Raw genomic sequence first — 25,561 nt, forward strand, 5'->3', positions numbered from 1 at the left:
CAGCCTAGCTTTTTTATTTCTCGGGGTAAGAAGTAGGGTCTTCCTGGGTATCCTACCATACACTCCCTTTTCATTCAGACGCCGACGGATAGCATGGATTGACACTGTTGTACCCTTGGACTGCAGGGTAGCTTGAACTTGTTTGAATGTTAGTCGAGGTTCTTTATCCACCATCCGCACAATCTTGCGTTGAAATCTCTTGTCAATTTTTCTTTTCCTTCCACATCTAGGGAGGTTAGCCACAGTGCCATGGGCTTTAAACTTCTTGATGACACTGCGCACTGTAGACACTGGAACTTTCAGGTCTTTGGAGATGGACTTGTAGCCTTGAGATTGCTCATACTTCCTCACAATTTAGATTCACAAGTCCTCAGACAGTTCTTTGGTCTTCTTTCTTTTCTCCATGGTCAATATGGTACACACAAGGACACAGGGCAGAGGTTGAGTCAATTTTTATCCAAGTCAACTGGCTGCAAGTGTGATTTAGTTATTGCCAACACCTGTTAGGTGCCACAGGTAAGTTACAGGTGCTGTTAAGTACACAAATTAGAGAAGCATTACATGATTTTTTAAACAGTGCCAATACTTTTTTCCACCCCCTTTTTTATGTTTGGTGTGGAATTATAGCCAATTTGGCTTTATGACAATTTTTTTTTTGGCATTGAAGACAAATTGAATGAAGATAATAATACCAAAGGATTTGTGATTGCAATCATTTTCAGAAGAAACTGAGTATTATCTAACAGAATTATAGGGGTGCCAATACTTTTGGCCAGCACTGTAACTATGTAATAATACTTGGCCATGATTCTTGATAGATGAGCAATATCTTCTCTTTGAATATGAGAGCAATGTGTTCTCTACACTGAAGTCTCTAAATTGTCTCAGAATTTCTCCTCATTAGATTTTTACTTTTGATACTTTCCACATTTATCTGCTGTCTGTATAGGGTATTAATTGAAAGCTTTCTTCCTATTTAATTTCATTGAGTCTCTTTTCTCTAAAATGTGAAACTTTAGACATTGATAAATGAGCACAATAAGAGGCCGCAGCATAGTGTTTATCTAGAATTTGAAGTAGAACTGCTAATGAGCTGAATGTTTGATAACCAGAGGGAATAGGTAGAAAGTTAAAGAATCTGAAGAACATTAAAAGTTATTAATAGTGATGAGCGAGTACTAAAAAGCTCGAGTGCTCGAGGCTCGGGCCGAGCATCCCAAGATACTCGTGTACTCGGCCCGAGCACCGAGCCCAATGTTATCCTATGGGAGACCCGAGTATTTTTGTGAAATGACCCCCGGCAGCATGTAGAAACCCTAAAAATGGCACAAAAGTCTCAGAAGAGTGCTCAAATGACATGGCAACAGCATGGGGAAGACCCCTTGAAGCATTTATCACTCAAAAGTCACAGCTGTGAACAATTTTGTCCGCGTTTTGCGCCATTTTTACGGACTCACCAGAAAACCTTCAAAAATGACACCAAAATGAATTTTCATGGCGGAAATGTTAAGGGCACATACCCAATAGTGAGATAGAGCTAATGTATGTTACTTTTTGAGATTAATACATGAAAGATTTTACGTAAAACATTGTGTGGCACTCCGATGTCCCTGAGAAGAGACGTACATAAAGGCCTCTGAGTCTAATGTGTCCATTTTGAGGAAGTGAGTCTTTGTAGTATTTTCCTTTGCCAGGGCAGTCCAAAATTGTGAGGTTCACCAATGCCCCTGCATACAGACGTGCATGAGGGCCTGTAAACCTGAAGTGCCCATTGTAAGGAAGTGGGTCTATTGTAGTATAGCCCTTAGGCAGGGCAGCCAAAAATTGGGAGGCTCCACGTTGTCCCTGGATAGAGACGTGCATGAGGGCCTGTAAACCTGAAGTGCCTATTGTAAGGAAGTGGGTCTATTGTAGTATAGCCCTTTGGCAGGGCAGTCAAAAATTGGGAGGCTCCACGTTGTCCCTGGATAGAGAAGTGCATGAGGGCCTGTAAACCTGAAGTGCCCATTGTAAGGAAGTGGGTCTATTGTAGTATAGCCCTTAGGCAGGGCAGCCAAAAATTGGGAGGCTCCACGTTGTCCCTGGATAGAGATGTGCATGAGGGCCTGTAAACCTGAAGTGCCCATTGTAAGGAAGTGGGTCTATTGTAGTATAGCCCTTTGGCAGGGCAGCCAAAAATTTTGAGGCTCCACGTCCCTGGATAGAGACCTGTTAGGTTCTTAGTGCCTCCGTGCATGCATTTAAAAACCGCACGTGTGTGCCTGTTGGTGGCAGCTTTCCGCTGCACTTGTGTGTGCGTTTTGCAAAAACTTGGATATAACGCACAAGTCTAGTGAATACACATCAGAGCACAGCATTGCAAAATGCGCAAGGGCGTTGTCAACGAACAAGGAAGTGGACGTGATGGTGGTGCAGGCAGAGACCGAGGTTGTGTGCAAGCTCTAATTTCGCCACAACAAAGGGCCACATCTACTCGCTCGCACGTCCTGTCCCAAATTCTTGGGGACCGCAGCAGTACACCGCTCTTGAACCAAGACCAGTGTCAACAGGTTGTTAGTTGGATAGCGGATAATGCTTCCAGTCAGATTGGCACCACCACAAACACTCTGTCTTCCACACGGTCAAGTGTCAGTAGCCGTGATACTGCACCGCACATTTCAGAACCTGATCCTCCTTCCTACCACCAGGCCGAGTACACGTCCACGGACATTACTGATCCCACACTTGGACACTCGGAAGAGCTGTTCGTTCACGTTTCCATTCGCACATTCTGGCCTCTCGCCAGCTCCTGTTGAAGTGGGCCATGACGAGATTGTATGTACAGATGCCCAAATATTTGAGCAGCCACGTTCTCACGAAGTTGGCAACGTGTCTCAACAAGGGGTGGACAATGATGAGACACAATTGTCAGGAAGTCAGGAGGAGCAGGGTGCGGAAGAGGAAGACGACGTGGTGGATGATCCAGTAACTGACCCAACCTGGCAGGAGGATATGCAGAGCGAGGACAGCAGTGCAAAGGGGGAGGGAGGCGTAGCATCCCAACAGGCAGTAAGAAGCAGGGTGGTGGCCCCAGGCAGACGTCAGGCAACTGTTCTCCGGAACAACACGACACAAGGTGCCTGTACAAATGTTAGGTCTTCCCGAGTCTGGCAGTTTTTTAAGTTGGATCCAGATGATTCTAAAAAGGCCATTTGCAACACCTGCCGTGCCAGCATCAGCAGGGGTACCAAAACTAGCAGCCTGACCACCACCAGCATGATCAGGCACATGTCAGCCAAGCACCCGACTTTTTGGGATGTACAACAGAGTCGAGGAGCAGTGCTTGCTGATGTCACTGCTACGTCTTCGCTTGTTGTGCATGCGAGCCAATCCCCTGTCCATGCTGCCCGCGAACAAGCCTCCTCCGGCCCTGCACCTGCAGTTGCCCACGCAGAAATAACACCATCATCAAGCACGTCCTTGTCCCAGCGCAGCGTTCAGTTATCCATTCAGCAAACCTTTGAACGCAGGCGCAAATACACTTCCAACGCCCCACATGCCACACTTCTAAATGCTAACATTTCGCGACTGCTTCTGCTGGAAATGTTGCCTTTTAGGCTGGTTGAGACAGAAGCATTCCGCGACCTGATGGTGGCAGCTGTCCCACGTTACTCGGTCCCCAGCCGCCACTATTTCTCCCGGTGTGCCGTCCCTGCATTGCATAACCACGTGTCACAAAACATCACACGTGCCCTGAACAACGCTGTTTCAGCCAAAGTCCACCTAACCACAGACACGTGGACAAGTGCATGTGGGCAAGGCCGCTACATCTCGTTGACGTCACACTGGGTTAATATTGTGGAAGCTGGGACCCAGTCTGAGCGAGGGACGGAACACGTCCTTCACACACCAAGTTTTGCAGGCCCTACCTCAGTCAGGGTTTCACCCACACTCTACAGCTCCGGAATGTCATGCTCCTCAGCCTCCTCCTGCGCATCCTCATCCACTTTACCCTCCACACCAGTCTCAAGCTGGAAGTGTCGCGGGCGGAGGAGGGGACGCAGCGCTCTCCCACTGCTCGGGTCCGGCTGCCGCTGCTCTACGGCTGCTGCTGCTCGGTGGCTCGAGCGATGGCCGGATCCCGGGGACTCGAGCGGCGCTCATCGCCCGTGAGTGAAAAGGGGTCGTTTGGGTTTTGGGGATATTGTCCGTGACGCCACCCACGGTTGTGGTGATTGTGTGGACACCACCGCTGCTCTGGACGGGGATCCCGGGAGCCTGTGACAGGGAGCAGCTTTGTTGTTATTTCTCCCCTCCGTGGGTAGGGGGGTTGGTTGTCCCGGGGCCCGGTGATGGGGTAGAGATGGATGACAGGCGGGTTGCGGGGCCTGATGAGGTGCAGGGTCGCAGGGGCAGTGCTGTGCCGCACGGCACGGAGGTACTCACTCAGCCCAATGATGATGACACAGTTCACGGTAAAACAAGTGGCTGGATGGACGGGTCCCTCGGACGGCTGCGGTTGTTCCTCCCTGCAGGTTAGTGATGACTGTCTCTCCCTGCACCTAAGTTCAGTGTTGGTAGTGATGGTTTCCCACCAGTAACCTGCTCCCCGACCTGGATATGGGCCGGAGGAGCCCCTTTTGCCCACAGGCGCTGGCCCTGGGAGACGGTTGCCCTTGGCGGTGGCGGTGTCTCCCCTTCACGGTTGGACGGTTGCCTTGTATCGGGACTTGGCTGTTTGGAAACCCTGAGGTCCCCTTCACTAACGGATTTGGCAAATTCACGGCGACACCAAGCCTTGCCGGGATCCGAAAGGCCCCTGCCAATGGTGCTGGCTTCTCTTTGTATACCGGTCCGGTACGGCCGGGTCACCACCCGTCCACGGTCCTTACGGCAGACTCCAATCGGCCTCCACTGCAGACGGTCACCACATCCTGCCAACCTTGCTGTCCTGTCTGGGCCACACACCCGGACCAACTTCAGGCTCTTTGCTGTCACTTTTCTCCTCTCTACTACTTTCCTCCTTCCACTTCCTTAGCTTAACTCTCACTGCCTGTGTTTTCCCTCCTCCTTGGTGGGTGGAGACCAACCGCCTGGCTCCACCCCCTGGTGTGGACAACAGCCCCTGGGGAAGGCAACAAGGATTTTGTGTTTTGACTATGATATGCCTGAAGGGAGTGTGGGGTGTGTAAGTGTTGTGCTCTGTGGCCCCTGGCTTGTCCAGGGCGACACAGAAGCACTGCAGCACTGCCTCGGCGAAGCGGCAACAGGCTGTGCTGAAGCTAATCTGCATAGGTGACAAACCCCACAATGCAGAAGAGGTGTGGACAGCTCTGAAACAGCAGGCAGATCACTGGCTCACACCTCTGAACCTAAAGCCAGGAATTGTGTGTGACAATGGCCGGAACCTGGTGGCGGCTTTGAGGCGAGGCCAGCTGACACATGTTCCATGCGTGGCCCATGTGCTCAACCTCGTGGTTCAGCGGTTTCTAAAGTCATACCCAGAGCTGTCTGATCTGCTGGTAAACGTTCGCCGCCTGTCTGCACATTTTCGAAAGTCACCTACTGCTTCAGCCGGCCTTGCCGGCTTTCAGCGCCATTTGCATCTTCCGGCTCACAGACTGGTGTGTGATGTCCCCACGCGTTGGAATTCAACTCTGCACATGTTGGTCAGGATATGTGAGCAGAAGAGGGCAGTTGTTGAGTACCTGCATCACCTAAGCCGTCGGGAAATGGGTCAAACTCCACACATAACACCTGAGGAGTGGAGATGGATGTCCGACCTATGTACCATCCGCCAAAAGTTTGAGGACTCCACCAAGATGGTGAGCGGCGATGACGACATTATTAGCGTCACCATACCGCTTCTCTGCCTTCTAAAATGGTCTCTGCTCAAAAAACAACCATGATGCATTGCAGGCGGAGCGCGATGAGTTTGAGCAAGAAACAGTAGTGGGTGTGGGTGATAACACACAGCCCAGCCTCGTCTCATCACAACGTGCAGTGGAGGACTATGACGAGGAGGAGGATGAAGACATGGAGCAACTCTCTGGCCAAATTGAGGATATGACATGCAGTCATATCCTCGGTTCAGCGTGGCTGGCCAGAGGACAGGGTAGAGGAGGAGGAGGAGGAGGAGGAGGAGGACAGCATGTTCAGTCATCCTGTTGGTCAGGATACTGAAGTGATGGCTGTTAAGAGTCTGGCACACATGGCTGACTTTATGGTAAGCTGCCTGTCTCGTGACCCTCACGTTAAGAACATCTTGGCCGACAATCATTACTGGTTGGTAACACTGTTAGACCCACGCTAAAAGGAGAACTTTATGTCTCTTATTCCCGAGGCGGAGAGGTCAGGCAAAATGCAGCAGTTCCAGAAGGCCATAGTCACGGAAGTAGGCAAAGCATTCCCCTCACAAAACGCTAGCGGCATAGGTCAGGAATCAGTGGACAACCAAGGCGTACAGCCGAGAGGGGCACAAGTCCAATCCGCCAGAGGTAGGGGAACAGTCTTTAAGATGTGGGACAGTTTTCTCAGCCCCTCACATACCACAGCCCCTGAGGTGCGGGGTAGTGCCACAAGAAATCCTAAGTTTGCCCAGATGCTCAAGGAGTACCTTGCAGATCAAACAACTGTACTCCGACATTCCTCTGTGCCTTACAATTAATGGGTATCCAAGCTGGACACGTGGCATGAATTGGCTCTCTACGCCTTGGAAGTCCTGGCCTGCCCTGCCGCTAGCGTTTTGTCAGAGCGTGTTTTTAGTGCCGCAGGTGGAATCATTACAGATAAACGCACCCGCCTGTCAACTGTAAATGCTGACAGGCTGACTCTGATCAAGATGAACAAGGGTTGGATTGGGCCAGACTTCACCACACCACCAGCAAATGACAGCGGAATTTAAAGTTTGTAACGGGAATTTGCCATGTACCTCCACTCACCCATGGTAACACACTTCTGGACTTTGGCTAATCGCTGGACTGCTCCTCCTTCTCCTCATGCGCCATCATGATGACGTTACAATAGTTAGGCCATTGTTTCAGGTATACCCCCAGTGGTAAATTTTTTCGCCCATTCTTTCAGAATGGGCATTACAACGACAGGAGACCTGCTCCTTTGCAATGGGAACAATGTTTTGAGGCCCTCATGCACATCTCTATCCAGGGACAATATGGAGCCTGACGCTGCCACCGACAGGCACACACGTGCGGTTTTTAAATGCAAGCATGGACGCACTAAGAACCTAACAGGTTTTTAGGAGCGACAATTACTGAGAAGTCTGACACTATCAGACACTGCTGACTGACGTGTATTATTCACTAGACTTGTGCGTTATATAATAGTTTGTGCAAAACGTGCACCTGTACGCTGCCACCGACAGGCACACACGTGCGGTTTTTAAATGCAAGCACGGACGCAATAAGAACCTAACAGGTTTTTAGGAGCGACAATTACTGAGAAGTCTGACACTATCAGACACTGCTGACTGACGTGTATTATTCACTAGACTTGTGCGTTATATAATAGTTTGTGCAAAACGTGCACCTGTACGCTGCCACCGACAGGCACACACGTGCGGTTTTTAAATGCAAGCACGGACGCACTAAGAACCTAACAGGTTTTTAGGAGCGACAATTACTGAGAAGTCTGACACTATCAGCCACTGCTGACTGACGTGTATTATACACTACACTTGTGCGTTATATAATAGTTTGTGAAAAACGCACACAAGTGCACCTGTACGCTGCCACCGACAGGCACACACGTGCGGTTTTTAAATGCAAGCACGGACGCAATAAGAACCTAACAGGTTTTTAGGAGCGACAATTACTGAGAAGTCTGACACTATCAGACACTGCTGACTGACGTGTATTATTCACTAGACTTGTGCATTATATAATAGTTTGTGCAAAACGTGCACCTGTACGCTGCCACCGACAGGCACACACGTGCGGTTTTTAAATGCAAGCACGGACGCACTAAGAACCCAACAGGTTTTTAGGAGCGACAATTACTGAGAAGTCTGACACTATCAGCCACTGCTGACTGACGTGTATTATACACTACACTTGTGCGTTATATAACAGTTTGTGAAAAACGCACACAAGTGCACCTGTACGCTGCCACCGACAGGCACACACGTGCGGTTTTTAAATGCAAGCACGGACGCAATAAGAACCTAACAGGTTTTTAGGAGCGACAATTACTGAGAAGTCTGACACTATCAGCCACTGCTGACTGACGTGTATTATACACTAGACTTGTGCGTTATATAATAGTTTGTGCAAAACGTGCACCTGTACGCTGCCACCGACAGGCACACACGTGCGGTTTTTGAATGCAAGCACGGACGCAATAAGAACCTAACAGGTTTTTAGGAGCGACAATTACTGAGAAGTCTGACACTATCAGACACTGCTGACTGACGTGTATTATTCACTAGACTTGTGCGTTATATAATAGTTTGTGCAAAACGTGCACCTGTACGCTGCCACCGACAGGCACACACGTGAGGTTTTTAAATGCAAGCACGGACGCACTAAGAACCTAACAGGTTTTTAGGAGCGACAATTACTGAGAAGTCTGACACTATCAGACACTGCTGACTGACGTGTATTATACACTACACTTGTGCGTTATATAATAGTTTGTGAAAAACGCACACAAGTGCACCTGTACGCTGCCACCGACAGGCACACACGTGCGGTTTTTAAATGCAAGCACGGACGCACTAAGAACCTAACAGGTTTTTAGGAGCGACAATTACTAAGAAGTCTGACACTATCAGCCACTGCTGACTGACGTGTATTATTCACTAGACTTGTGCGTTATATAATAGTTTGTGCAAAACGTGCACCTGTACGCTGCCACCGACAGGCACACACGTGCGGTTTTTAAATGCAAGCACGGACGCAATAAGAACCTAACAGGTTTTTAGGAGCGACAATTACTGAGAAGTCTGACACTATCAGGACTGTTTTAGACTGTGTACACCAGCCCCAGATATGATGAAGGCTGGTATACGGTCACCACTAGGAATGGCTATATACCCTGCCTGCCTGCCTGCCTGTATACTGCTACAATAGTCCTGATAAGGACTCTTCTGGTCACTAGCCTGTATTCTGACCTGGCTATACCCTGCCTGTATATAGCAACAATAGTCCTGAGAAGGACTCTGCTACTGTACTCCGACCTGGCTATTCCCTGCCTGCCTGTATACAACTTATTGTATGTCCTGAGAAGGACTTCTGGTCACACTGTTTGCAGCCCTGCTCCGGAACTAACTATAAAGGGCCGCAAACCTTTCCCTGAAGCAGCAACACTCTCCCTGCACTGACTGTCTGGATGGCTGTGAGCAGAGCACAGCGCGCCAGCCGGTATAAAGGCTCGGTCACGCTGTGCGGGCCGGCCAATCACTGCAATTCCACAACTAACAGGGCTGTGGCATTGCAGTGGTCTGCCAGCCAATCCCTGCATGAGGGCTGGCTCTCAAAAGAGCGCCAACATGCAGGGATGAAGACCACGAGTACAGCACGAGTATCGCGAGATTACTCGGTGCCCGCCGAGTAGCCCGAGTACAGTGATACTTGTGCGAGTACCGAGTAGTAACAAGCATACTCGCTCATCACTAGTTATTAAGTGTTCAGTGAGTCCAACAAAATAAAGGAAAAACACCATTAGAATGTGTATAAGATAGTATTGGATAGCTAAGAGAAAATGACAAAAAGTAACCAATAGGTACCACAAACGTACAACTGGATCGCACCAACGGGATAATGCAAAAAGTACTAGTAGCCAAAGCCAAGACATTACAGTAGAGCGAGTACCTAACTATTCGTACACGCTAAACTCGGAACGAGTACTGTCTAATACTCACGTATTCATTCCGAATAGCGTTTGCAATGCAAATCAATGGAGAAAAACTCACAATGGAATGAGTAAGCCGATTTCCGCACTACTCGCTACCTGCACTAATAATGCGGAATTCGGGTTACTCGTTACTTTGCGAGTTTTTCCCCATTGACTTGCATTGCACACGCTATTTGGAATGAATATGCGAGTATTAGTACTCATTATGAGTATAGCGAGTACAAATAGTTAGGTAATCGCTCAACTCTACAAGATATCAAACAGAACAAAAGAAAGAAGTTCGTCTCTATCCATGCAAAAACAGCAGAGTCATTTTTTTGGGAACGGATGTTGGTGAAGTTCTCTTCCTTTTTTTTCTTGTTTGACAACCAATTAGATAAAAACTATATAAATACAAAGTAAGACAGACAGGCAGGTATACAAATGGATGTACAAATAGATAGACAGACCAGCAAATAAAGTGACAGAAGGAAATCATCCACAGGGTGCACGTTTCCAATCACCGAATCACTGGCTCCAACATGTAAAGTCCAAAATTTGACAGGACTCCAGGAAAGGTTGAGAAAAGCTCATTATTTTTTAAGCCACAACATTGCCACGTATGGGCTAATGAATGTCACTACTTTTGGAAATATTTTCTGGAGTTCTGTGTAATTTTGGATTTTAGATAGATATCCAGTGAAGAATAGGCAGCAATTCAAAAATTAGTGATGAGAAATTCTAAGGTTTTTCTAGCATGCACTTTTCCAACATAACAATGAACCAAAACACTCATGTGTTGCATTTCTGAAGAACAAGGTGAAGGTGATTCAGTGGACTAGTGTCCTTTGATTTGAACCGAATACCTATGGGTTATTATGAAGAGACAAGTTGTCATCCCTCTCCATCCATCATCCAGGCTGTAAAAAAGGTCATTCTTGAAGAGTGGAAAAATATAGATACTGCAATGTCGCCAACTTTTTCCCTCCATGTCTGAGTGTACTCCCGACTTTGTACACCTCTCATGTTACCCGTAAACTGTGCAAATTCACTGAGAAACAGACGGAAAATAGGAGAAATATAAAAATAACAAAAAATAAAATAATGTGATTGCATAAGTGTGAACACACTCATAATTGGGGATGTGGTTGTGTTCAGAAATAGCCAACCCCATTTAACGCTATGTGCGCACTAGAAAAGTGATTTTTCTCAAGAAAATTTCTTGAGAAACTTCTGGGAGTTGAAGATAACCACACCATGCGTTTTTGCCGCGATTTTGCCGCAGTATTTCCGCAGGATGGTCCCTGCGGTTTTTTATGCTGAACTGCAATAAATAATATAGATAATAGATAGATAATCAATAGATAGACAGATAATGGATAGAGGGAAAGATGGATAGATGAATAGATAGATAAATGAGAAAGACCTATATAATATCCCACCCCCCTGCATATTCTAAGCTGGTACCCTTTAGTGACTTTTATGTGGCACTAAAGAGTGCCTATCCTTGTATTTAGCCAAAAATTAAATAAATAATTAAAAAAAAAAATGACGTGAGGTCCCTCCATCTTTTGTAGCCAGCTAGGGTAAAGCAGACGGCTGCAGCCTGCAGACCACAGCTGGCAGCTTCACGTTGGCTGGTAATCCAAAACAGAGGGCGCCCCACACTGTTATTTTATATTAAATAAATAATTTAAAACAAAAAACGTGGGGTCCCCCCCAAATTGGATCACCAGCCAAGGTAAAGCGGACAGCTGGGGTCTGATATTCTCAGACTAGGGAGGTCCACTGTTATTGGACACTCCCCAGCCTAAAAATAGCAGGCTGCAGCCACCCCAGAAGTGGCGCATCCATTAGACGTGCCAATCCTGGCGCTTCGCCCCAACTCATCCCGTTGCCCTGGTGTGGTGGCAAACGGGGTAATATATGGGGTTGATGCCAGATGTGTAATGTCACCTAGCTTCAAGCCCTAGGGTTAGTGATGTCATGCGTCTATCAGATACCTGATATCACCAACCCAGTCAGTAAGAAATAAAAAATAGATAACAAAAAAAGTTTTATTTGAAAAAACACTCCCCATATTCCCTCTTTTACCAATTTATTGACAAGAACAATAAAATCTGGGTCCGGCGTAATCCAATAAGGGGGGGGGTCCCACGACGATCCATACCATAGTCACTGTCCCAGTCAATGAAGAACAGAAGGTTCCCCATTGGCTGGGAGAGTAATGCAGTGACCTGAGCTAACATCAATAGGTCAGCCCAGGTCACTGCAGGGGATGACGAGCACTGCCATCAGGAGGTTAGATGAGATCATTACCTGCAGTGATGATCTCCTGCAGTAATGCCATCAGCGCTGTCACTGCCTTCTATGCCCGCCGCGTTCTCAGCAGTATCCCGAGAGCCCACGACGTCACCGCCAGTGACAGTCTCGGGCCGCGGGCATAGATGGCAGTGACAGCGGTGACGTCAGGAGGCAGGAGATTGTCACAGCAGGTAATGATCTCATCTCACCTCCTGACAGCAGCGCCCGTCATCCCCGCATCTGCACGCACTGCTGTGTGTCAGTGTCTGCCTGCGCTGCAGGGTGACAAGCTGCTGATACTGCGGGCAGACACTGACAATGGAGTGCAGGCAGCCGCGGGGCCGGAGCGGGACACAGACTGCATGGGCACCTGGAGGTCACACGGAAGTGCTTCTGTGCGGCGTCCAGGGAGTGTGACGTCTGGGTTTACTCGGCTCTGCTTCTTCTTATGTCATAATGACATCACTTCCTGCAAAACCGCAGGCAGCGATGAACATTACCGCAGGTAAATCGCGGCTATACTGGGGGTATACCGCACATCATTTGCTACCTGCGGTATACCCCCGGAATTTCGCGATTATATTACAGTGAATGGAGTGAAATACCGGGGGTATTCCGCAGGTACCTGCGGAAAAGAAGTGACATGCACATTTTCTCAAGAAATTTTCTCAAGAAAATCTTCACAAATAATTTTCTTGAGAAAAAAAAGCAGTGTGCGCACAGCTATTTTTTTTTCCCATAGGTTTTGCTGGGAAATGCCTGCAGAAAGATTTCAAACATTTCTCAAGAAATTTCCGCAGCAAAACCGCAGGTAAATCCGCGTGTAAAAACGCCTAGTGCGCACAGGGCCTAAAGGGAACTTATGTCATTTTTCAATGGTAAACTGCCCTCAATGTTTTTAGTGATGCAATGTACATTACTAAAATGTTGTTCTGAAGCAAAATGTTCCAGTGGTAATGTAAAAAAAACAATATTTTTTTATCAGTAGGCAATTGTATAGCAGACCATGTCTTTCAGTCATATGGGTGGCACTTTCAATGGTTTCAGTAATAGTGTCGCGGGCGGGGAGGAGGGTGTCAGCACACTACGCTCACCCCTTCTACTCGGGTCCGGCGGCTGCTGCTCAGTGGTGGCTCGAGCCGTGGGCCGGATCCCGGGGGTTCTCGGGCGGCGCTCCTCGCCCGTGAGTGAAAGGGGGTTTGTTGGGTGTGGGAATAGTTTATTGTCCGTGACGCCACCCACGGTTGTGGTGATTTCACCACCGCTGCTCAATACGGGGATCCCGGGGATGGTGATGCGGAGCAGCCAGGTGTTGTGTTGCCCCTCCGTGGGTAGGGGTTGGTGATCCCGGGGCCCGGTGATAGTGAGGGAAGTGCAGGGCCTGGTGGGCGCAGGGACGCGGGGGCAGCGCTGTGCCTTGCGGCACTGTGGTACTCACTCAGCCTGAGACGTTGACACAGTTTTACGGTAAACCACACGGCTGGAAAGACGTTTCCCACGGACGGCTGCACTTGCTCTCCCAGTAGGTGACGGTGATGTCCCTTTTCCTTGCACCTTTGTTTCTGTGTTGGTAGCGATGGATTCCCACCGGTAACCCGCTCCCCGGCTTCAAGCTGGGCCGGAGGAGCTCTACTCTTTGCCCGCAGGCGCTGGCCCTGAGAGACTGGTGCCCTGGCGGTGGCTGTGTCTCTCCTACTCTGGTTGGGCTGTTGCCTTCATTCGGGACTTGGTTGTTGGGGGATCTACGTCCCCTTCACTGACGGATTTGGCAAATTATGGCGACTCCTAGCCTTGCCAGGGTCCGAGAGGCCCCTGCCCTGGTGCTGACTGTCCTTCGGTACACTGCTCCAGACCGCCGGGCCACTACCCGTCCGCGGTCCTTCCAGGAACTTCCACACGGTCCCCCTCCAGACAGTCACCGCCGTTGCTGACCTTGCTGACCTGTCCTGCACACAGCTGGACTACTTCAGGCTTTCTTTCTGTCACCACTCTTGCTTTCCTCCTTTACCACTTTACTTCTTTCTACTTTCACTACTTGTCTACTCCTCCACTTAACTCCTCACTCAAGCTCCCTCTGAGCTATCTTCACTCGAGCCCTGCCTGGGCTAATCTGCCTGGTTTCTCCCGCCTCCAGAGCTGTGAACTCCTCGGTGGGCGGAGCCAACCGCCTGGCCCACCCCCTGGTGTGAATCATCAGCCTCTGGAGGAAGGCAACAAGGATTTTTGGTTAGCTGTGGTGTTCCTAACTGGGATGTAGGGTGTGGTGGTGTGATGACCTGTGTCCCCTGGCTTGCCCAGGGCGACACATTCCCCCTTAGCAAAATGCAGACCGTCCGCGGGCTGCCGTCCAACACCGGTTTTATTTTTCTGTAAAAGATAACAGGGTAAAATAACATATTTACATTTTTAATGAATCTTCCCATAACGGGAGGCACATTTCTTAAACGTTGCAAACGGTTTACGGTTACGGTTTCCGCTCTCTCCCACCCAAGCAACCTGGCCCTGATGCTGCCCCTAAAGCCCAGGCAGCACCCCTTGACCCACAGTCCAGCACACGGTACCCGAGCGGGATCTGTCCTTTCCCTCCAGAGGGTAGCCACCGGTTCCTTTGGTGGCTGGGCCCCAGCCTGCTCTGCTGAGGGCCCTCCCTCCAACCTGCCTCTCCGGAGGCGGCATTGCGGAAACGGTAACGGCAAACAACTTATTTACAAGCCACTTAACGTTTGTGGGTGCCCTGCAAGTTCTCGGGCTTGTCCATGGATAGTCCTCCATGCAAAACAACTTTTTTAACGGTCCCCACGGGGACAACGGTGCCGGCTCCGGCCGGTTGCAAATCACTCAGATAATCAGGTTAAACTTCGGTAATCATTTTTCATCATTTTCAGAACTTTTTCAAACTTTTAAACAAACAAAATGGTGGTCCCAATGGGGACGGTGCAACGGGCATCCGCTGCCCTACTGGGTATTTTCGTCCTCCTCACCTGGCTCGGGGTGGAAGGACACGGGCACCAGCCCCTCCAGTGCATAGCAAGCACGGCGTGGAAGGGCCGCCCGATACTCGTTGCCCCCGGTGCGGGGAACATAAGTGGCCTCCATGCCAGGCAGGGCAACGACCCCCTCCTCTTCTTCTGACACAGGCTCGGTGTCAGGCCCGGAGTCGCTATCTTCTGCCCCCGCCGCAGTCACAGAGAGAGGCACACCCGACGGGCCGGGTGCGGTGCAGCACGCGAGTGAGTAGGACGGAGGTAACACAGGAGCCAGGGGCAGACCGGGTCCCTCAGCTGCAGCGGCCGGTCCCTCGGGGACACAGGGGCGTGGGTCACTCTCCAGCTCCTCCATCACGGCCTCCACTCCATACACTCGTGCCACAGCAACTAGCGCCTCCACCTCCGCGGCCCACTGCTCCATCAGCCCGCCAATCTGACTCCGATAGCGACGGCAGATCTCCGCCGCCCGGGCCCTCAGCCATGCCGCTGTTCCAGACACCAGCTCGGTAGTCTCTGCAGAACTAGGTGGGGCGGACATTTCCCGTTAGGGTCGGTGGACCGGGGGGGTCCCAGTGTGTTTGTTGCACCGCCACACTCACATGCGTCCAGCCGCCATCGCGTCCCCCTTAGCTCTTTCCGGCCCCTCCTCTCTTGGGGTGGGGTTTTGGCCTTCGCGCCTCTACTACTCGAGAAGACGCTCGAGCGGGAACTTTTCGCGCCAAAGATGGCGGCTTCTGAAATTTTTCTGCCGGATACGTCCGGCGGTAACAAGGCGCACCTCTACCAGACGGCAGAGCGGTAAGATCCTGTTCGTGACGCCAAGTTGTCGCGGGCGGGGAGGAGGGTGTCAGCACACTACGCTCACCCCTTCTGCTCGGGTCCGGCGGCTGCTGCTCAGTGGTGGCTCGAGCCGTGGGCCAGATCCCGGGGGTTCTCGAGCGGCGCTCCTCGCCCGTGAGTGAAAGGGGGTTTGTTGGGTGTGGGAATAGTTTATTGTCCGTGACGCCACCCACGGTTGTGGTGATTTCACCACCGCTGCTCAATACGGGGATCCCGGGGATGGTGATGCGGAGCAGCCAGGTGTTGTGTTGCCCCTCCGTGGGTAGGGGTTGGTGATCCCGGGGCCCGGTGATAGTGAGGGAGGTGCAGGGCCTGGTGGGCGCAGGGACGCGGGGGCAGCGCTGTGCCTTGCGGCACTGTGGTACTCACTCAGCCTGAGACGTTGACACAGTTTTACGGTAAACCACACGGCTGGAAAGACGGTTCCCACGGACGGCTGCACTTGCTCTCCCAGTAGGTGATGGTGATGTCCCTTTTCCTTGCACCTTTGTTTCTGTGTTGGTAGCGATGGATTCCCACCGGTAACCCGCTCCCCGGCTTCAAGCTGGGCCGGAGGAGCTCTACTCTTTGCCCGCAGGCGCTGGCCCTGAGAGACTGGTGCCCTGGCGGTGGCTGTGTCTCTCCTACTCTGGTTGGGCTGTTGCCTTCAATCGGGACTTGGTTGTTGGGGGATCTACATCCCCTTCACTGATGGATTTGGCAAATTATGGCGACTCCTAGCCTTGCCAGGGTCCGACAGGCCCCTGCCCTGGTGCTGACTGTCCTTCGGTACACTGCTCCAGACCGCCGGGCCACTACCCGTCCGCGGTCCTTCCAGGAACTTCCACACGGTCCCCCTCCAGACAGTCACCGCCGTTGCTGACCTTGCTGACCTGTCCTGCACACAGCTGGACTACTTCAGGCTTTCTTTCTGTCACCACTCTTGCTTTCCTCCTTTACCACTTTACTTCTTTCTACTTTCACTACTTGTCTACTCCTCCACTTAACTCCTCACTCAGGCTCCCCCTGAGCTATCTTCACTCGAGCCCTGCCTGGGCTAATCTGCCTGGTTTCTACCGCCTCCAGAGCTGTGAACTCCTCGGTGGGCGGAGCCAACCGCCTGGCCCACCCCCCTGGTGTGAATCATCAGCCTCTGGAGGAAGGCAACAAGGATTTTTGGTTAGCTGTGGTGTTCCTAACTGGGATGTAGGGTGTGGTGGTGTGATGACCTGTGTCCCCTGGCTTGCCCAGGGCGACACAATAGTACTGTTCACAATATTCACATCCACGCAATCTAATTGATGTCCTGGATTGCCCTGATGTCACACCAATCACCAAACTAATCCCGCTCTTGTGCATTGAGAAACTGCTCCTCAGGCATGCACACTCAATCTTGGGTGTACGTCCTCAGATTCATTGTCTATCTGTGCATACTCCAGGGCCGCTGTGAGTCAGTATAGGGATATATAACTCCTGCATGTAATTTTGATTGAACCGTCTTTCCTCTAGATGTAGTGGATGCCCTTTTGTCATCGTCTCAGCTCTAGGCGTATAGAAAGTTCTCTGTACTGTCTTTTCATATATTTGCACATTGTTATAAACCTTCATTTTACCAAACTGAATAACTTGGTAACCTCCTTGGTGTTTTTTTTAACCACAGGAAACTTCATTGCCCCAGAAATTACATCCACATGAACCTTTTTATATCCTTTATCATACGTGGAGCTGCCGTATTTATTAAAGACGCCATCCTATTTGCGGATGAGGATATTGATCATTGCACCATGTCTACGGTAAATATATGTTTGAGTCATGGTAAATCTAAGTATAAATACTGATATACAACATTATTATTGCTACTACATGATATTGCTGAAATATTTTATGGTGCATATTTCTAAATTCATTACAGTTCATTTTAGGGTGACTTTAGGAATGTGTTCGGTTATATAAAACATTAAAACATTACTCAAGTATCTAAGAAAAGGATTATCATATATTGGCCAAAGTGGGGGGCTGCTTGAAAAAATGTCTCTCACCCTGAAGGACTTTACGTTACTTAGAAAGACCATGTAATGGGGCTGAGCTGCATACCACACACAGACTGTGGTGGACCTTTGTCGTACTGTTTTTGCAAAAAATGTAGCCAAGCTTTTCTTATACTCCAAAACTCGTTCCAGGTAAACTGTAAGGCGGCTGTGGTTTTCTTCCAGTATTCCATCCTTGCAAATTTCTCTTGGCTTCTGGTAGAAGGAATGTACCTGCACACTCTTCTCACCCTCACGTTTACTTCACAGAAGAGGTATTTTTGGTGGTACATCATCATTGGCTGGGGTGAGTGTCTTCTCATACTTGGGATCAGATTAGAAGAATTACAATAGGGAAAGTTGCTTAAAGTCTTACAAAATCTATAGGGTGGAAAAAACGTGCACCTCTAACATAGAAAGTAATTTGTTGTTTATAGCATAGTATTTTGTAGCATAACCTCTTGCTTTAATTACTGTACCATACCAATGGGGCATTGAAGCCACCAAGATATTCATGGGATCTTGAGGGATCTGGCTCCATTCAATTTGCAAATCAGCAAACAATTCATATTTATTGCTATGGGTCCGGGCACCAACTCATCCCAAAGGTGCTCTATAGGGTGTAAATCAGGTGATTGGCTTGGCCATTACAACAGGCAAACATTTTTCTTTGCTAACAAATTTTTGACTAAACTGGATGTGTGCTTAGTGTCACTGTCTTGCTGGAATTTCCAACCCCTACCTACTTTGGTTTTACCATGTGGCAGCATTACATTCTTCTGTATATCCTTGTACATGGTAGTATTCATAGTTCTATCAATTGTATGCAGAGGGAAAATGGCAGATGCAGGAAAACAGCCCCAACCCATGACATTGCCACTGTAGGTGTTTGGTACGTTATATCACTATGTTTTCCAATTGGGCAATGTATATATAGTACCTGCTATCACTAACAAACAGATTGATCTTGGATTAATCCGACCACAATACCTTAGACCAAGCTGTCTCTTCCCATTGGCTGTGTTCTTTGGCAGTCTCAAGTCTGACCTTCCGTTCTTTGCATAAATATATGTAGCACCCAGGGATATGGGGTACTCGGTTCCGGGCAGTGTACGTCTTGGGAATGTCACAGTGGTGGCCGTTACCCGGTTCCTTGCCCTGGGATCTTTTTGTAATGGGGATATTTATGAAACGCCCACGCCGGGGCTTGCAGGGCTCGCACGGTCACCAGGGTCAGGCTGTGAGTGGCCCAACCCGGCTTCCATGACCCCCGGCGGGTTTCAATAAAATTAAAGTCCGACAGTCAGTCCGGTGTTACAAGGGGGATGAAAGGAGGGTAACGGGGTTCCTGGAGAGCTTGCCATCACTCTCCCCCAGGAAACGGTACGGGACGGGGATGGGGGACGCTTGCAGCGCCATCCGGGGTTTGCGGCGAGGTGTTCCGCCGCCGGTGTACAGTCTCTCTCCGGGGCAGGTGTTATGGGCAGCCGGATGGAATCGCTCCCCACAGGTGGAGCGGGGTCGCCCCGGGAGGTTTATGAGACCCAGGGCAACAGTCCTCAGGGACACCGGGGGCACAGGGCGGCGGCATTACTCACAGCAGTCATGGAGTGCGGTTCCAGTTGTTCTTTATTTAAAGTCCGTTCCACATCGCACCCGGGTGCTGGTCCTCGCCACCTGTAGCCTTTGGTCGGTCCCGGGCAGGTAGGAGGAAGGGGCCGGTGGAGTGATCTGGGGGTCCCTCTCTCCTTCGGTGCGATAATGCTATCCCCGTGGCATGGAGCATCTTGGGGACCCGCCGCCATTCTGTCTGTCTCTCTTCCAGTAGCGGACACACACCAACCGCCACCGGGTACAACTTTCTCCAGTCCTCAGCTCCATTCCCTTCCTCTAGGTGTTATCAGCCCTGGTCTCGTGGCATCTCCTCAGCAGGGAGCTGTCCTGTGTAAGTCTGCCCTCTGCTGCAGCCTCTGACGTTCTGACAAACTTTCTGTGTATTCTGCACTAAACTCACTCCAATTCAGGTCCCCCCTCCCCTTGGTTGTCATGGGGACCTGCCTGTGTCCAGGCACCTGCTCATTAACGAGACAGGATGAGTCATGGACTCAAAACATCATGCTGCAAAAGCTATTAACTCCTTCCTGCCAGTGTGATGTGAGTGTGTGTTGTGGGGACTCTTCTTCCTCCTGCCCGGGAAAAATGGGGTAACATTTAATACCCTGTAACGACCCGTTTACAGGGGCGTTACATTTACAGGGGATGGTTGAATAAAGTTTATTTGTGATGCCACTTGCGGTGTTGCGGCTAACTATAGGGAGCCGCCGCTGCAGAATGTCTCTACTGGGGCTAGTGGTATTAGCAGCTAGTATGGTAGCCCCTGGGTATTGCCCCAGCAGGTGTATGGTGCAGTAGGCATCGGAAGAATGGAGTCCAGACAGGTATTCACTGGTTTACTCACTTGGGATGTTAACTAGTTGCCCGAGGCCGGCTGATTTCACCTATAGGTCCCCTTTGTCCCAGTGCCAGACTGGTTCTCTGGTACCTTCCTCCCCTGCACCTGTCTCTGGTAAGTGGGTCGCCATGGTATAGAACACTGGGGGTCCTCGTTCTGTGGTTTGTCCACTTCTGTCCACCTGATGGTAGCGTGAACCCTGTGGGGTTGGAGTCTCTGGTCCTGTCCCTGGTTCTCCCTTTGCTACTGAGTCTTCGGATTCTTTAGGGTCAGCAAGGTCCTTGATGATCCAATTTGCTGTGCAGGTGTTAACAAGTCGGCTTGAAGCTCTTTCCTGTCCTAGGGTCCTGTACCTTGTTGGTGCGTAGTTCCGGGAGTGCTCCACCAGCAACCACTTCTCCTGGGTACAAGGTCACTGTTAACCCGAGTCAGGATGTCACTTTACTTCCACTTTTACACCTCTAAAGTCACTACTGTTCCGACTTAGACTAACTACTCTCCACAGTCACTGCAGTTCTGACTACTGACTTCCTGTGTTCTCTCTGTCCATAGTCTGCCCCTCCCACCTGGTCAACTAGTGGACTGGAGTGGCTCCACCTCTAGGCAGCCATCCATGGTCCCGCCCTAGCTAGGTACCATTGTATGGGTGATTGTTAGGGAAAACTTTGATCACCTGGGTTTTTAGTGTTACTGCCACTGGGGTTCTGGGTCCCTAAGGGGATAGGCCCTGCATCCTGGTGGAGGTGCAGAGCCTTGCAGCACCCTCAGATGGTCTCAGGGGCGCTACATTTATATATATATATATATATTTTATATATATATATATATATATATATATATATACTGTATACTGTATACTGTATATATTTGTTGGGGATAAATAAGGATCTTTCCCCAATTCTTGAATATAAATTTACTGTTTGAATTATTTGATAAATTTGATAAATTTACTACACATAGAATTATAGTGTGGCGTTGTTAAGATTTAGAGGGGGTCTGTTGTCCATATTTTGGAGTTGTTCTACCAGTTGCTTATTCTTGCAGGACTTCCAGCCCTTACCATTGCAGTGTGGATTAAGACACGGATTAGCTTTGATAACACTGGGTGAGAATTTTGCATTTTTCACTACATTTCTGTTAAGTTCCAAAAGCAAATGACTACTTAAAAACTGCCCTAGTTTTTTGAGCTTTTTGGAATGACTTTTATATCTGTCTTTTAAAGAGGACATGTTACTTGCTCAAAAAATTGAGATAAATATCTTCTAAAAATCCCTGAGCTCCCCTGATTTTGCATCTCTTTTGTGCTCTTTCTCCATTGCAGTGCACTTAAATGTGTTACTTTTGGAGTGCTTTCACACGTCTCTCCCAGTTGCTGCCACTCACAGTTCAGCAGCTGTTGTAGCAGTCATATATGGTCCCTAGGTGTAATTGGCAGCATCTTGCGGAAGGGGAACCCCCCCAGAGAAGACGCTAAAGAAACACCCAGTAAAGGGTGCTTTAAATGCTGCAATATCGCTATCGATATCGCTAGCGAGTGTACCCGCCCCGTGGCGCACAACATCGCCAACACCTGTCACACGGACTTACCTGCTTAGCGACGTCGCTGTTGCCGGCAAACCACCTCCTTTCTAAGGGTGCGGTTCGTTCGGCGTCACAGCGGCGTCACTAAGCGGCCGCTCAATAGAAGTGGAGGGGCGTAGATGAGCGGGCCGAACATCTCGCCCACCTCCTTCCTTCCTCATTGCGGCGGCCGCAGGGACGGTGATGTTCCTCGTTCCTGCGGTGTCACACATAGCGATGTGTGCTGCCGCAGGAACGACGAACAACATCGTACCTGCAGCAGCAACGATATTTGGGATTAGAACAACGTGTCAACGATCAACGATATGGTGAGTATTTTTGATCGTTAACAGTCGTTCCTGCGTTTCACACGCAACGACGTCACTAACGAGGCCGGATGTTAATCAAGAATTCAGTGACCCCAAGGACATCTCGTTAGCGATGTCGTTGCATGTAAAGTGGCCTTCAGAAAGAAAGTGAAGCAGAGATTTCACATAGTACACTCCAGAACAAACAAATGTTAATATTCCTGCAATGAAATGATGCAGTGCAAATTGGAAAAAAATTAGCAGATTCAGGGGAGCTCAGGAATTTTTAGAAGGTATTTAATAAAATATTTAGAATTTTTGAGCAAGTGACATGTCTTCTTTAAGATCTGATAATAGTGGTAGACATAGATGTCACACTAGGTACGGGGAAGTACCCAGCAAACAGCGAAACGGAAGGGAAACCCTGTGTCTAGGGAAGGGAGAGATGGTGACTCCTGACCAAATCTACCGCTGGCATCTGGCTTTCCTCACCACCCTAGATAGGTTCTGCACCCATGCACTGAGCCTGATACCTGACCCTGGCTGACCCTGAAATTCGCTCTAGGGAGGGAACAGATGGGATGAGTGCTTAGTCAACCTCACTAAACTCTAAAGAATACACAGGAATCACAAACGGGGAAAGTAAACTAATAACTTATCTCCAGATGACTCAGGGAGAGGAACTGCAACAACAACAAAGTCTTTCCAGATGAATACAAGCCGACTGCTTCCACTGAAGACTTATTAAGGGTATTATTAAGACTTATCACCAGCACTGAGTAAGGGGGAATGAGCGGGTTTAAAGACACAATGGGAAGTGCTGAAGATTTAACAGCTGAAAAAGTTAGGAAGTCCTAAATTGAAATGGATAAACCCCAAGTAGGGAAAAAAGAAAAGTCAGAGAGCAACTTGTGTAGCCAAACGCTGCAACCTTCTACAGCTGGAAACTACAGGACTGTCCATCATACGTGATGCACCCATGACAGTAGAACTTAGTAAGCATCAAAGCAAGGTGGGAAATGGGTCCGTTTATAGTGCTGGGTTTTGCCATGAATGGTAGGTTTGGTGTTAGTTTCCCCCGTCCAAGCCCCTTGGCCAATTAGTGGGCCTTTTTGGCAGACAAAGCAGTACCTTTGTTTTTCCCCACTTCAGGGTTTGGGAATACATCTATGGTTATGGTGTGTACTCTAGTGTATCACTATATGCCTGGATCATTATTGGTACTCCCTATGGTTTTACTCAATGTCTTTTTAAAAGCTTTACTCTATAGATTAGCTCAGAGGCTAATGGAAGTCCCCTGTGGTTCATTTAAAGTTCTTGGTTTCTGTGTCTATATCAAGGAAAACAGAAACCTGAACAGAACAGATCCTTGTATTTAAAGAAGTACTCCTATCTATAGGGTATTAATATACTCACCTACCACAGTTCTCTCCGGGATCCAGACTCGTACTTATACACTTCTCAGTGACGTCACCGTAATTGCAACTACCCGCACTCTATGCACTATACGTGTGCCAGAATTCTCTATTAAAATGTAAGTCTATAAAGCCTCATTCTGATGCTCCATAGGTGTACATTGTGAAATCCACTTCTGGGTAATGCAGAGAACTGCATGACCTGGAGGGTGCAGAAAGGCGTTGTCACTGAGAAGATGAGATGACCGGCGCTGCACCCTGGAGAGAGCAGTGATAAGTGAGTATATTAATACCCTCACCCTACATTACATGCATTTATACACATTTAATAAAAATGTAGATGGGAGTGACTCTTTAAAGGGGTTGTCCCATGAACAAAGTTCATTTTAATCAATATATCTATCTTGGAATACTAATAATTTACACAATTAGATGTGTTTAAAAAAAAAACGTTCTTGTTCGGACATAATCTTATACAGTATATGTCCCCTACTATGTACTGTGTAATGACCGTGTCTGACCGTACAGGAACATGGTCTGATCATACCAGATCTCTGGGCTGGGGAGAAAGTAATAAAGTATATATACATTACAGCTTGCGATTTCAAATTACTCTTTCTTTAAGGTAAAACTTTTTATAAAAACAAGCAGGAAAATTTTTATCAGCTGTGATCCCATGCTGTGATATCTGTATACTTTATTTAGTGTCCACTCTGGCCCAGGAGATCTGGTATGAGCAGACCATACACATGACACATCCATTACACAGTACATAGTAGGGACACATGTATAAGATAATCTCAGAACAGGAACATTTTCTTTTTACACATCGAATTGTGGAAATTATTATTATTCCAAGATCTATTGACTAAAATCAACTTTAAAATGAACTTTGTTCATGGGAAAACCTTTAAGTGGAGTGTCTCTGAGATTGTACTCTTCTTATTAGGCTGCGTGCCCATGATCAGGGTTCACAGCGTTATGGATGCAGTGTTTTATCTCTATGTCCAAAACGTTGCGTTTTATAATAGAAGTGTCCCAAAACGTTGCGTTTTATAATAGAAGCGTCCAAAACATTGCGTTTTATAATAGAAGCACAGTGAAAGGGATTTCTAGAAATCCCATTCCCACTGCCCTTGATTTGCCCACAGCATAAACTGATCTGAGCTTCATGAGCTGCAGAATGTCAATTTATTGCTGCGGGGCCACGAATGTTCTCTGCAGGGAGAATAGAGAAACCACAGCGGCCCAACGCTGATCATAGGCATGGGCCTTTGCGGTCTCCTGCGGACAGCCCCGCAGGATGGCTGACACTGCTTCGCAGTGTCTCCAGACCATGTGCACGTACCTGTACAGTGAGTTGAAAAATAATTTGTGCCCCGTGAAGTTTTCCATATTGTTTCATGTTACATCCACAAACTTATGATTAATTGCTCTCAGTGAGAGAAACAAAAATAAAATTTTGTAGTTGTGATACCTTTTAATGGCTAACTAAAATAAAATATGATGTTATAAAGCAAGCTTTCGAGACATCTCAGGTCTCTTCCTCAGGCATGGTATGACAAAATATCTGAAGACACACAAATATATACACAAAACAGGGCAGAGCGATGCATAGTAAAAGGACATTTAAATAAACAAACACTGAGCTTGGAAAGTGAATCCTTAATTAGCTTCCGAATAGGATTCCTTAAGCTTAGTCCTTTGGGTATTAAATGTTCTTTCTTGCATCTGTTTAAAAAGAAGATGTCACTGTCCAGTTGTGCCAGCTTCTTCAGAAGATCTTTTAGTTTCAAAGTTCTGCGGTACATTCTGGTATCCTCCATTTTTAGTTAAAAGAAAAAGGTTTTGGTACCGTGTT

At 48.6% G+C, this 25,561-nt stretch overlaps 1 protein-coding gene across 3 annotated transcripts in view; it reads left to right on the plus strand.

The window, feature by feature from the left end:
• LOC142310214 (vasoactive intestinal polypeptide receptor 1-like) overlaps positions 1-25,561 on the plus strand; it is a 281,055-nt gene that overhangs the window by 188,989 nt on the left and 66,505 nt on the right. For 2 of the 3 annotated variants that reach the window (XM_075347700.1, XM_075347702.1), the window contains exons 6-8: positions 17,599-17,731; positions 18,119-18,272; positions 21,462-21,522. In XM_075347700.1, the coding sequence (XP_075203815.1) occupies positions 17,599-17,731; positions 18,119-18,272; positions 21,462-21,522 (348 nt within the window). The remainder of the gene's footprint in view (positions 1-17,598; positions 17,732-18,118; positions 18,273-21,461; positions 21,523-25,561) is intronic. The other variant, XM_075347701.1, reaches the window with a different exon arrangement.

Source organism: Anomaloglossus baeobatrachus, chromosome 5 (assembly GCF_048569485.1).
Source record: "Anomaloglossus baeobatrachus isolate aAnoBae1 chromosome 5, aAnoBae1.hap1, whole genome shotgun sequence".
NCBI classification, from domain to species: Eukaryota; Metazoa; Chordata; class Amphibia; order Anura; family Aromobatidae; genus Anomaloglossus; species Anomaloglossus baeobatrachus.